The sequence below is a fragment of the Eubalaena glacialis genome, chromosome 19 (genome assembly GCF_028564815.1).
Source record: "Eubalaena glacialis isolate mEubGla1 chromosome 19, mEubGla1.1.hap2.+ XY, whole genome shotgun sequence".
Lineage (NCBI taxonomy): Eukaryota > Metazoa > Chordata > Mammalia > Artiodactyla > Balaenidae > Eubalaena > Eubalaena glacialis.
Window position 1 is genome coordinate 52,527,873 of NC_083734.1, and position 14,164 is coordinate 52,542,036.

A 14,164-nucleotide genomic window follows, 5' to 3' on the forward strand; every position below is an offset into this window, starting at 1 on the left:
TCACAGGTACAAATCTTAACGTTCCGGGCAGAAAGCAATTAAGTGAAACTGTGAAAACATAACAGTTAACCCCAAGAAGACCAGAAGACTTTGTCTACACTGTCATGCAAATTTAATGAGTACAGGATGCAAAGTGCTTCACAGCAGATACTGAATTATGTAAACTGTGAGCCATCCATCCACAATTCTGCCTTTGGCTATGAGTCCTTATTTACAGTTTGTCACAAAAACACAAACAAGCTCAACCTTAGGACCCAAGGAAAGGAAAGGGCTGGTGAAGGCAAGAAGAGGGAGAGCTGGCTGGCCTAGGGGACAGCAGAATGCGAATGACAGTGTGACAATAGGCATTAGGAGGGCTCTCGATCTCCCTTACAGGGTCATTTTCACTGGCTGAACTGCAATGTCAATTTGGGACTTGGGTCATAACGTGACTGTCCCAAGCAGAGTCACTACAAGAAACAATCCACCTTGGTCTATTCTACAGATCTCTTTGGAGCACCTCCCAGGTGGGGAACACAGTCCTAGGGCAAACTTGGTTTCTTCCTCGAGTTTCTACATTTGACTCTGAAAATACCAAGAAAAGGGAGAACCCACTTGCATAAGGTTCTCTGCTGCATCTCTGTAGAGGACGCATTCCAAAGCACTGAAGGGGGTGGGTAAGGAGAGTTGTCTGTATTAACAATACCTGCTGCTCTGTCCCTACTCTCACCCCACAAAGGGGCAGGCGCCACAGCCTGTGGGTCACAAGCACCGTGACCACCGCAGGAAGGAGGCCAGCGGTGGCAAGTCACCCAGCAGTGCAGTGGGCTCCAAAGCCCGACCAAGTAAACTGGACTGAGAGCCCGTTCCCTAACACCCACCAGTTCTACAGTCAATCCCAAATGCCTGGCAGCTTGTCTAGCAGCCATGGGATTCCTTCTCCTCGGGGTGGGCAGGTTGAGCTGTCAGGCCCATTTTCGGGAGGAGGCAAGGAGCCTGACTCCAGCATCCTAACCACAACCCCACCAGGAGACACTGCTGCACAGAAGAAGTGTTAGGGTCTGCAAACAGCAGCTGTGCCTAAACCCAAAGGACGAGCTGGCAAATGCCCAAAACACAAACGAAGCTGTCCACTGGCCCTGGCAACCAGCTTCCTCCTCAAACTCTCTCCTCCCGCCACGAGGTAGAATCGTCACTGCAGTTCATTAGCGCATGCTCTGAGAGGATGCAGACGACTCTGTGATCAATACGAAGGAAAGGGTGATTGTCACTTAAATTAAAACGCAACAATTATTTCTGCTCTGATGATGGACCGGGTGGTGGAGGCTTGCTTTGTTCCAGGAAGACACGTGTCCCTACACATATTCCACCTGGCAGGAAACTCTGTGAAAACGCATCCGTCTAACAGTAAAACCAACTTTCATCCCTTGACCGCTTGACAGACTTGAGAAGCATGACGAACTGAAGGGAAGGCTGAAATTGAGAACCTGCTACGTGCAATGCACCAAATGTCCTGCATGTGGTAACTAAGATTGGTCCCGTGAGGATTAACTGAGTCTGTCCAGCACCTCGGCTTCCCCCACAGCCACTGCATGGGCCGCCCGAGGCCTGGCTGGAGGAGGGCGCATCACAGCAAGGTGCCAAAGGGCACTTTCCATCTCCTTTCGTGGACATGCACACCGGACAAAATGGGCTCAGTCAGGGTCACTCCAGACACCTGCCGGCAGTGGAAGTCTTGCCAAATGTCTTCACCTACCTTAGGAAGTTATCGATATTCCCATTACATTTGTTTTCAAGCCACCCAGGAGAACCGCATTTCAGCCCAAGGAAAGGTGCTGTGGCTTCGCTGGTGGCTTGGAAACTCTTTGGGGAAAGAACAACGGAGAGACAAGACCATTTGTTTGCCATCTTCCACCAGCCCCTGCCCCTAAATCACACCTTGTACTAAACTGCCAGAACCCCCCAATTTGTTAGTAAGTCTTAAAAAGATAAATTCTTCACTGTAGACGCTCAGCTTTATAATCTCCTGCTCCCATCTCCCAATAAAACTTTCAGTTGAGACTTATGTTGAACTGAGTGAGGTTTATTTAACTGCAGGATTTTCAGCTGAAACAACAGTTGGCATTTTTCCTTCAATCTCCCCCAGAAACACAAATTTATGTACCTACAAGGTAATAAGGCAAAGTCTTAAATTTAATCAGAAGAAATATTTCACCCATGGCAAACTGATAAATTATTTAGAAAAGGGCTCAATCGGCCTGTCAAGGAAACCTGGGCCAGATAGTCCGGCAGCTTCAGAAAAAAACATCATCGTCATGGTTTCTCTAAACTCCTTCTTGACCCCAAATCACCTTTATCAAAATGTTCAATCTTGAATAGTTAAAGCTAGAAAAGTAAAGAGGAAAAACCAGAAGGATTTTAACACCAGGAAGGAAATCAGCTCATCAAGGTACCACTCTTATAATGCTGACAGCTTTTCAGTGGTTGATTTTCTGCGCTCCCTGGATGAGATGGAAGTCACAGGATTCCCCAGCCTGCTCCCATCCACAGCAACATGGAGGCATGCAAAGATTTCTGCAAACACTAATGAAAATGACCTTATTTCCAGTGGCCCAACCTTTTTGAGTCTTGCAGTACAGGACACAGAGAGAGAAAACCAGATCTATGGGTATCTACATCAAAGGTCTAGAAATTTAATAACGTTCCCATTGTTTTATTGCAGATGCAACCAACCTCTCTTTATTACTGCAGAAAACTCGAGAGCCCTGTAGAGTGCAATAAAGTGGTGTGTGTTTTGCTCTGCAATGTTTCAAAGGACCCTGATTTATAGTTAGGAACCAGGCGCCCACGCACAAACATCTGAGCTTGGTGACTGCCTCACGTTTTGTGCAAACTCTATGAGGCAGCATGAGGCTGCCACACTCTGAAAACCACACCATCAGATGCCAGGCCTCCCTCCCTCTCCCGTAACCCACGTGAAGGTGTGCAGAACAGAGAAGTGTGCACTTGCACCAGGACACGTGCCATTATTGCCCAGTGAATATTGCACAGCCCCACGACTGATACCAGCGAGCCAGTCAGGTATCCCGCTGCACTGTTACCTTAGGCTTGTCTCTGAAATACACAAGTCCCACTAAGAGTCTGTAGCAGCAACATTTTAAACATTTTTATAGTACTTAAAAATGAATGTAATGGTCTTGGCATTCAAAAAAGAAAATATTAAGTATTCATTGTTGTGTCTGCTTCCTGAATGCAGGCAAAAGATCCCACCCTGTCCGCAGGAACTGCTTCTTTCTAGGCTACAGCTGATACTTTATTCCAATTCTACTTTATAAACCAACCCAGATGGAATCCCACCCCACACTGGTACGCTGGCACCTTTTCTTAGGCATCCAATAATCTGTAAACATTCTCCCTCATTAGCTCTTTGAACTATCTCTCCTTCAAAAAATTACATTATAGATCTGTTCTTGAAATCCCACTAACTTTAACAAATTTTCTCAGACTAACAACCATCTACCCAGAGGACTATACCCCTTTGTACTGCTACTGGCCACCCAAGGTTAGCCCTCCCACTATCCTGGCAAGGTAATTTCTCAGTCCTATATGTGATTCTACACTGTCATTTTTGGATCTGCAATCATTTCTCTATATATAATGTTACATGCCTTACATGCTAATGCCTCTTCCAGATAGCATGGAAGAGATCTGCTCATAGACAGAAATTTAGATTAAAAATAATAATAATCCTACTGTAGAAGATTCCATTTATTGTCAGCTAGCATGAACTTACTGATACCTACCAAGCTAAACTAATAATAAAGCTAGCAGTAAATCAACTCTTCGCACACACACACAAAAATTACACATCACACCAAATGGAATAAACGTATAATGTCTTCATATATTAAACATGCATTCTAAAAGACTATATCTTCTATATAATAATTCTTTAAAAGGAAGAAAGTAATTAAAACAGCAGAGACCCTTCCTATGAAGAATACAATCAGTAGATCTGGTCAGGTTCTTTTTTAAACAAATGTGTCTAGCAAAGAGCAAAAGCATGAAGTCAAACCCAGAGGATGGTCAGAAGTAGCTAAGTCAGAAAGGCATTCTTTTAAATTTCAGTAGTGCTGGTTCTCAACCTTCTATCTGCCAGTGACATCACGTCTTCCGATATTACCTGTGCACGTTGTCCCACGTGGACTATAAGGTCTGTCTACGCCTCTCACTCACTCCTAAGTGCCTGTCTAGCCTGGAGTACCTTCAAAGTCCTCAAAGAAACTATTTTCTACTGATAACACCGGGCATCTAGACTATTTTTAAAGGAACACACCATCTAAATATCTTTCTGGTCCTCATCCAAGCCCCAAACACACTGTACTCTCAAGAAAAATGCTACTGAATTTTTATATAAACCACCAAGAGGTAACAAATTTGAGGGAGGAAAAAGCAAAGCCTTTAGACATAGGTGAAAATCTCCACTAAGAAACTGCCTTCTAAAGAAGAAGAGTCCAAGGACTTCCCTGGCGGTCCAGTGGTTAAGATTCCACGCTTCCACTGTAGGGGGCGCAGGTTCGATCTCTGGTCAGAGAACTAAGATCCCACATGCCACGCAGAAGGAAGGGAGGGAGGGAGGGAGGGAGGAAGGAAGGGGAGGGGAGGGGAGCGGAGGGGAGGGGAGAGGAGGGGAGGGGGGAAGGAAGGACAAGATTCCATTACTACTGACTTGAAAAGTTAGAAATGCAAAGCACAAGGACACACCAGTGGCACAGAGATGTTTTGTGACATTAGTCACCTGGCACCATGAGCAACAGTAAAAATTACCAAGGGCACCATCACAGGCAGGAACAAATTTATTCCTGGCCATTCTCTTCTCTTGGAATGTAAATAATCCATGAAGAATTCCTAAATCCAGATCACATGGATAAATAATCCACGAACGAAAATCCCAGGCAGGCAAGTGTTTGCTGGTTCTCCAAGACATTCCCATTAGGCTTACGCCCGAAAAGGAGAAGCAAAGACCCATGGGAGGCACGCCGGCAAGGCCACCTGCTCACCACCCCCTCCTTGTCACGTCCTGTAGATAATTCCAGAACCAGTATCACACAAAGCTTTATGGAAAGGCACCTCCATAAACACCCCAGATTTCTAATTTTCTATTAGAATTATTAAATCCTCAAACTAGTTAATGAGAAAGACTAAAGAAAATAGGTCTTTGGGTGGTTTACAATAACTTGAGATCTTAAAGGCAATCTGACAGAGTTGTTATATTCTATACCACTTTTCTTTTTTAAAAACGGTAAGATATAGGCAACAAAAGACACAGTAACTGGTAACTGACTCCCTAAAAAGAACCTTACCTTTTGAATCAAAGGGAAAGCATATAACAGGTGTCATCTTTTGAATGTTGACTGCTTTTTTCCTCAACTATTTGAAAATTGAAGATGGGAGAAATAGCTCTAACTAGTTAAGGTTGCAGAAAATGACTGAAAATACATTTCCTGTGTAAAATAAAAACCGTGATTTAAGAGTAACATGAAAAATACTTTTTCTTTTCTAAATATTTCAGGGGAAAGCATAGGCAAAATAAATAACAGACCATCCAATTAATGGCTCACACTAGGGCATGTGCTTCATTATGAATCCGTGGAGCATATCAACAGACAGAAAGGGGATGCAAGCCTGCCACGGGGAGTGTCCAATCACTGGATTATACGAGGTGAGGATCTGGATTCAAAGATTGTTTAAAACCAAGAAAATAAATTTCCCTGTAAGAAAGAAAAAGGAAAGCAAATAAAGAGCTTACCCTTGGCTGCCAGTTCTCGTACTGCTTCTGTAAATTCGCACCAATGGTTTCCAGGGCTTTCTGAGGACCCATTGACAGAGGATCTGGGAAAGCAATGAGAAGGAGAAAGTTCTTTATTTGTGCATTTCCTCCTTGCTAAACCTCTCTTTCAGAGTTTCCTCTCACACAAGTCACTGCAAAGTCACCTCTGACTAAAGACAACACAACAGGGCTTGAGGTTTACCTGTGTTTAGCCAGACTTATGGAACCGCTAAGGCAGCCGAATAGGCTGAAAAGCCACAACTCTTCACCTTTCTAGAGAAAATTGTTTTTATTAACATCACTGGCCCCGTGATTGTTTCCTTTCATCCATGTTTGTTATTTCAGCACCTATGGTTCTCTTGCCCTCTTACTGCTTTATTCTTGTGCTCCTATTCAGGCCCAGGCTGTGCTTCTGTGGAAACAGAGACCCTGTGGACGAGGGGTCCTCTACACCTATTCATTCCGGGTTTACCTATTCACTTCAGGAGGAGCTTCTAGAGCAAACAGCTCTAGACCAGCAAGTCCTGAAATTTATTTGGTCTTGAGTCCTCTTCACACTCTAAAATCGTGGAGTATCCCAAAGAACTTTTGTTTATGTGGTTGTATCTATCGGCATTTACTATATTCAAAATTCAGATGAGAAATTTTTTAAATATATCTTTATTCATTTAAAAGTAATAACACTCTGTATGACAGTCTCTAGATCCATCCACGTCTCTACAAATGACCCAATTTCATTCCTTTTTATGGCTGAGTAATATTCCATTGTACACATGTACCACATCTTCTTTATCCATTCATCTGTTGATGGGCATTTAGGTTGCTTCCATGACCTGGCTGTTGTAAACAGTGCTGCAATGAACATTGGGGTGCACGTGTCTTTTTGAATTATGGTTTTCTCAGGGTATATGCCCAGTAGTGGGATTGCTGGGTCATATGGTAATTCTATTTTTAGTTTTTTAAGGAACCTCCATACTGTTCTCCATAGTGGCTATATCAATTTACATTCCCACCAATGGTTCAAGAGGGTTCCCTTTTCTCCACACCCTCTCCAGCATTTGTTGTTTGTAGATTTTCTGATGATGCCCATTCTAACTGGTGGGAGGTGATACCTCATTGTAGTTTTGATTTGCATTTCTCTAATAATTAGTGATGCTGAGCAGCTTTTCATGTGCTTCTTGGCCATTGCATGTCTTCTTTGGAGAAATGTCTATTTAGGTCTTCTGCCCATTTTTGGATTGGGTTGTTTGTTTTTTTAATATTGAGCTGCATGAGCTGTTTATATATTTTGGAGATTAATCCTTTGTCCGATGATTCATTTGCAAATATTTTCTCCCATTCGGAGGGTTGTCTTTTCGTCTTGTTTATCGTTTCCCTTGCTGTGCAAAAGCTTTCAAGTTTCATTAGGTCCCATTTGTTTATTTTTGTTTTTATTTCCATTACTCTAGGAGGTGGATCAAAAAAGATCTTGCTGTGATTGATGTCAAAGAGTGTTCTTCCTATGTTTTCCTCTAAGAGTTTTATAGTGTCCGGTCTTACATTTAGGTCTCTAATCCATTTGGAGTTTATTTTTGTGTATGGTGTTAGGGAGTGTTCTAATTTCATTCCTTTACATGTAGCTGTCCAGTTTTCCCAGCACCACTTATTGAAGAGACTGTCTTTCTCCATTGTATATCCTTGCCTCCTTTGTCATAGATTAGTTGACCACAGGTGCGTGGGTTTATCTCTGGGCTTTCTATCCTGTTCCATTGATCTTATATTTCTGTTTTTGTGCCAGTACCATATTGTCTTGATTACTGTAGCTCTGTAGTATAGTCTGAAGTCAGGGAGTCTGATTCCTCCAGCTCCACTTTTTTCCCTCAAGACTGCTTTGGCTATTCGGGGTCTTTTGTGTCTCCATACAAATTTTAAGATTTTTTGTTCTAGTTCTTTAAAAAATGCCACTGGTAATTTGATAGGGATTGCACTGAATCTGTAGATTGCTTTGGGTAGTATAGTCATTTTCACAATATTGATTCTTCCAATCCAAGAACATGGTATATCTCTCCATCTGTTTGTGTCATCTTTGATTTCTTTCATCAGTGTCTTATAGTTTTCTGAGTACAGGTCTTTTACCTCCTTAGGTAGGTTTATTCCTAGGTATTTTATTCTCTTTGTTGCAATGGTGAATGGGATTGTTTCCTTAATTTCTCTTTCAGATTTTTCATCATTAGTGTATAGGAATGCAAGAGATTTCTGTGCATTAATTTTGTATCCTGCAACTTTACCAAATTCATTGATTAGCTCTAGTAGTTTTCTGGTGGTATCTTTAGGGTTCTCTATGTATAGTATCATTTCATCTGCAAACAGTGACAGTTTTACTTCTTCTTTTCCAATTTGTATTCCTTTTATTTCTTTTTCTTCTCTGATTGCCGTGGCTAGGACTTACAAAACTATGTTGAATAAGAGTGGTGAGAGTGGACATCCTTGTCTCGTTCCTGATCTTAGAGGAAATGCTTTCAGTTTTTCACCATTGAGAATGATGTTTGCTGTGGGTTTGTCGCATATGGCTTTTATTATGTTGAGGTAGGTTCCCTCCATGCCCACTTTCTGGAGAGTTTTTATCATAAATGGGTGTTGAATTTTGTCAAACGCTTTTTCTGCATCTATTGAGATGATCATATGGTTTTTATTCTTCAATTGGTTAATATGGTATATCACGTTGATTGATTTGCGTATATTGAAGAATCCTGCATCCCTGGGATAAATCCCACTTGATCATGGTGAATGATCCTTTTAATGTGTTGTTGGATTCTGTTTCCTAGTATTCTGTTGAGGATTTTTGCATCTATATTCATCAGTGATATTGGTCTGTAATTTTCTTTTTTTGTAGTATCTTTGTCTGGTTTTGGTATCAGGGTGATGGTGGCCTCGTAGAATGAACTGCAGAGAGTTCCTTCCTCTGCAATTTTTTGGAAGAGTTTGAGAAGGATGGGTGTTAGCTCTTCTCTAAATGTTTGATAGAATTCATCTGTGAAGCCACCTGGTCCTGGACTTTTGTTTGTTGTAAGTTTTTTTATCACAGTTTCAATTTCATTACTTGTGATTGGTCTGTTCATATTTTCTATTTTTTCCTGGTTCAGTCTTGGAAGGTTATACCTTTCTAAGAATTTGTCCATTTCTTCCAGGTTGTTCATTTTATTGGCATAGATTTGCTTGTAGTAGTCTCTTAGGATGCTTTGTATTTCTGTGGTGTGCATTGTAACTTCTCCTTTTTCATTTCTAATTTTATTGATTTGAGTCCTCTCCCTCTTTTTCTTGATGAGTCTGGCTAAAGGTTTATCAATTTTGTTTATCTTCTCAAAGAACCAGCTTTTAGTTTTATTGATCTTTGCTATTGTTTTCTTTGTTTCTATTTCATTTATTTCTGCTCTGATCTTTATGATTTCTTTCCTTCTACTAACTTTGGGTTTTGTTTGTTCTTCTTTCTCTAGTGCCTTTAGGTGTAAGGTTAGATTGTTTATTTGAGATTTTTCTTGTTTCTTGAGGTAGGGTCGTATTGCTATAAACTTCCCTCTTAGAACTACTTTTGCCGCATCCCATGGGTTTTGGATCGTTGTGTTTTCGTTGTAATTTGTCTCTAGGCATTTTTTGATTTCCTCTTTGATTTCTTCAGTGATCTCTTGGTTATTTAGTAACATATTGTTTAACCTCCATGTGTTTGTGCTTTTTTATGTTTTTTTCCCTGTAATTGATTTCTAATCTCATAGCACTGCGGTCAGAGAAGATGCTTGATATGATTTCAATTTTCTTAAATTTACTGAGGCTTGATTTGTGACCCAAGATGTGATCTATCCTGGAGAATGTTCCGTGCGCACTTGAGAAAAAAGTGTAATATAGGACATTATAGGATGGAATGTCCTATAAATATCAATTAAATCTATCTGGTCTATTGTGTCATTTAAAGCTTCTGTTTCCTTATTAATTTTCTGTCTGGATGATCTGTCCATTGGGGTAAGTGAGGTGTTAAAGTCCCCCACTATTATTATGTTACTGTCGATTTCCTCTTTTTTAGCTATTAGCAGTTGCCTTATGTATTGAGGTGCTCCTGTGTTGGGTGCATATATATTTATAATTGTTATATCTTCTTCTTGGATTGATCCCTTGATCATTATGTAGTGTCCTTCCTTGTCTCTTGGAACATTGTTTATTTTAAAGTCTATTTTATCTGATATGAGTATTGCTACTCCAGCTTTCTTTTGATTTCCATTTGCATGGAATATCTTTTTCCATCCCTTCACTTTCAGTCTGTATGTGTCCCTAGGTCTGAAGTGGGTCTCTTGTAGACAGTATATACATGGGTCTTGTTTTGGTATCCATTCAGCAAGCCTGTGTCTTTTGGTTGGAGCATTTAATTCATTCACGTTTAAGGTAATTATCGATATGTATGTTCCTATTACCATTTTCTTAATTGTTACTGGTTTGTTTTTGTAGGTCCTTTTCTTCTCTTGTGTTTCCCACTTAGAGAAGTTCCTTTAGCATTTGTTGTAGAGCTGGTTTGGTGGTGCTGAATTCTCTTAGCTTTTGCTTGTCTGTAAAACTTTTGATTTCCCTGTCGAATATGAATAAGATCCTTGCTGGGTAGAGTAATCTTGGTTGTAGGTTCTTCCCTTTCACCACTTTAAATATATCGTGCCACTCCCTTCTGGCTTGTAGAGTTTCTGCTGAGAAACCAGCTGTTAACCTTATGGGAGTTCCCTTGTATGCTGTCGTTTTACCCTTGTTGCTTTCAATAATTTTTCTTTGTCTTTAATTTTTGTCAATTTGATTACTATGTGTCTCGGCGTGTTTCTCCTTGGGTTTATCCTGCCTGGGACTCTCTGCGCTTCCTGGACTTGGGTGGCTATTTCATTTCCCATGTTAGGGAACTTTTCGACTATAATCCTTCAAATATTTTCTCAGGTCCTTTCTCTCTCTCCTCTCCTTCTGGGACCCCTATACTGTGAATGTTGGTGCATTTAATGTTGTCCCAGAGGTCTCTTAGGCGGTCTTCATTTCTTTGTATTCTTCTTTCTTTATCCTGTTCCACGGCAGTGAATTCCACCATTCTGTCTTCCAGGTCACATCCATTCTTCTGCCTCAGTTATTCTGCTATTGATTCCTTCTAGTGTGTTTTTCATTTCAGCTATTGTATTGTTCATCTCTGTTTGTTTGTTCTTTAATTCTTCTAGGTGTTTGTTCTTTAATTCTTCTAGGTCTTGGTTAAACATTTCTTGCATCTTCTCCATCTTTGCCACCATTCTTTTTCCGAGGTCCTAGATCATCTTCACTATCATTATTCTGAATTCTTTTTCTGGAAGGTTGCCTATCTCCACTTCATTTAGTTGTTTTTCTGGGGTTTTATTTGTTCCTTCATCTGGTACAAAGTCCTCTGCCTTTTCATTTTGTCTCTTTCTGTGAATGTGGTTTTCCTTCCACGGGCTGCAGAATTGTAGCTCTTCTTGCTTCTGCTGTCTGCCCTCTGGTGGATGAGGCTATCTAAGAGGCTTGTGAAAGCTTCCTGATGAGAAGGACTGGTGGTGGGTAGAGCTGGGTGTTGCTCTGGTGGGAAGAGATCAGTAAAACTTTAATCCACTCGTCTGCTGATGGGTGGGGCTGAGTTCCCTCCCTGTTGGTTTTTTGGCCTGAGGCGACCCAGCACTGGAGCCTACCTGGCTCTTTGGTGGGGCTAATGGCGGACTCTGGGAGGGCTCATGCCAAGGAGTAATTCTCAGAACTTCTGCTGCCAGTGTCCCACGGTGAGCCACAGCCACCCCCCGCCTCTGCAGGAGACCCTCCAACACTAGCAGGTAGGTCTGGTTCAGTCTCCTATGGGGTCACTGCTCCTTCCCCTGGGTCCCAATGCACACACTACTTTGTGTGTGCCCTCCAAGAGTGGAGTCTCTGTTTCCCCCAGTCCTGTCAAAGTCCTGCAATCAAATCCTGCTAGCCTTCAAAGTCTGATTCTCTAGGAATTCCTCCTCCCATTGCCGGATCCCCAGGTTGGGAAGCCTGACGTGGGGCTCAGAACCTTCACTCCAGTGGGTGGATTTCTGTGGTATAAGTGTTCTCCAGTTTGTGAGTCAACCACCCAGCAGTTATGGGATTTGATTTTATTGTGATTGCACCCCTCCTACCGTCTCATTGTGGCTTCTCCTTTGTCTTTGGATGTGGGATATCTTTTTTGGTGAGTTCCAGTGTCTTCCTGTCGATGATTGTTCAGCAGTTAGTTGTGATTCCGGTGCTCTCGCAAGAGGGAGTGAGAGGCCAATAACATCTTAACATTATTACAAAATAGTCCCAACCCCGTGGATCCTTGAAGGGGTCTCAGGAACCCCCAGTGGTCCACAGACCACACTTTAACAGCTGTAGGAAACTGTTTTCAACAGAGACTCTAATTTCAATCAGAAAGCATTTTTTTCAAAGGAAGAGGCTAGACTACTGGATAGGTAGAATACTTAAGTCTTTTATCTAATTCTCCTCCTAACTGTGACTAATTCTTCCACTCTGTGTTCTGGATTCCAGATCGTTCCACTTTCTCAGACACTAAACTCCATGCTCTAGGATATTCAGCCTCTCCCTTTTAACCAGAGCATTCCCATGGGCTTCTATAAACTCAAAGTTATGCATATATACTTGACTTAAGGCAGATAGCATCACAAGGCTTTCAACAAAACAGCAGCAGTCCTGCCCCTCCATCCACATCCCAAGCCTCACTTCTCAGAGGACAGAACTGTCCTCTCTTCGGCCACCATCCCACTCCCCCATTCCCTATTCTCCCAACATAACCACATCACATTTTTATTAAATTAATATTCAGTGTTTTACATTAGTAATGCCTATGGAAATATTATTCAATGCTGAGCCAAGTAGTGTATGAAAATGACATCTTTCTTGAATTGTTTTTCAGTCTCCTTGTTTTCCATGTATTAATACTAACTCTGCCCCAACTCTCCCGAAGTATCCCTCTCAAATACTATCTTCCACAAAGTGTATCAGCTAATCTCTCCCCTTCTCCTGGCCACCGCTGAACAATCCCACCCTGGTAGAGAATTCGAGATTCCTCTTTGTAGAAATGGAATGGCTCCCAAGAAAAGAGCCTAAAGGGACTGGGGGACAATAACAAAAGGTCTAATGTTAGAGTCATCAGAGTCTCAGAAAGAGAAAAGTAAGTGCAGAGCTCAAAAAGTAGTTGAAGATATAATGCCTGTTAACTTCCCCAATTTGGTAAGAGATGTAAACTAATAGATTCCAGAAGCTCAGTGAACCACAAACAGGATTAACCCAAGGAAACCACATCTTGACACATCATAATCCAATTGTTAAAAAACAAAAGACAGGGAATTCCCTGGCAGTCCAGTAGTTAGGACTCTCACTGCCGGGGTCTGGGTTCTATCCCTGGTCAGGGAACTAAGATCCCACAAGCCACAGGGCACCACCAAAAAAAAAAAAAAAAGAAAGACAAAGAAAAATCCATAGAGAAAAATCAGATCACAAACACAGAATCAGGAATGGGAAAAGCTCTGGATTTCCCAACAGCATTATAAGCTGGACAAAATAGAGCAATGCCTTCAAATCCTGTGAAAATAATTTCAACCTGATATTCAAGTCTGAGGGTAAAATACGGTCTTTTCAGACATGTAAACACAAAACCTGTATCTCATGTTCCTCTTCTTGGGAAACAGGCCACAAAAGAAGGTAACAAAGGATCCAGGAAATGAGACAGAGAGACAGTGAGAAACAGACAGAGAGAAACAGAAAAAGAAAAACCACAGGACACCCATGTACCAGATCCAGAGACCAAGGAGCCCAACAGGAGCTAGAGGAGTGTTTTTTTAAAAAGTAACAGATTATCTGAGCACTGTAAAAAATATTGATAGCATTTGACAGATGTACTGGAATATATGTAAAAAATAAAATAAACTCATAAGTTCACAGAAAATTTAGCGAATTTGCAACTACAGGGGAAAAGGTTATATATACATGCATAGACAAGAAAGGACTCAATCAGAGTAGCCCCTCTGGGAAGGGTGGGAGCAGGACAGAGCTCTTTCTTAATCTACCTTTTAGTACTATTCAATTTTTAAGATATGTATATGTTACCTTCATATAAATAAAATAACACAAAAAGGAATTATAAAATTAAGTAACAGGACTTTCGAGTTGGAAGGGGCCTTTACCATGGATTTGTCAAAGTCATCAAGGACTCTTCACAGAGACGCCAGGCCCCACCCTGGAAAGTCTAATTCAATAGCTTCAGAAGAGGAGAGTGACCTGATGAGCAGCTCTGGCTGAGGGAAACCTGGTGAAAATTGGGTTGTAACTAACTTATCTGGA

At 41.5% G+C, this 14,164-nt stretch overlaps 1 protein-coding gene across 2 annotated transcripts in view; it reads right to left on the bottom strand.

Annotated features, from left to right (window-relative positions):
- The window catches only part of RPTOR (regulatory associated protein of MTOR complex 1), a 338,586-nt gene that overhangs the window by 236,839 nt on the left and 87,583 nt on the right, over positions 1-14,164 (bottom strand). For both annotated transcript variants that reach the window (XM_061174664.1, XM_061174663.1), the window contains exon 3: positions 5,789-5,871. In XM_061174664.1, coding sequence (XP_061030647.1) covers positions 5,789-5,871 — 83 coding nt within the window. The remainder of the gene's footprint in view (positions 1-5,788; positions 5,872-14,164) is intronic.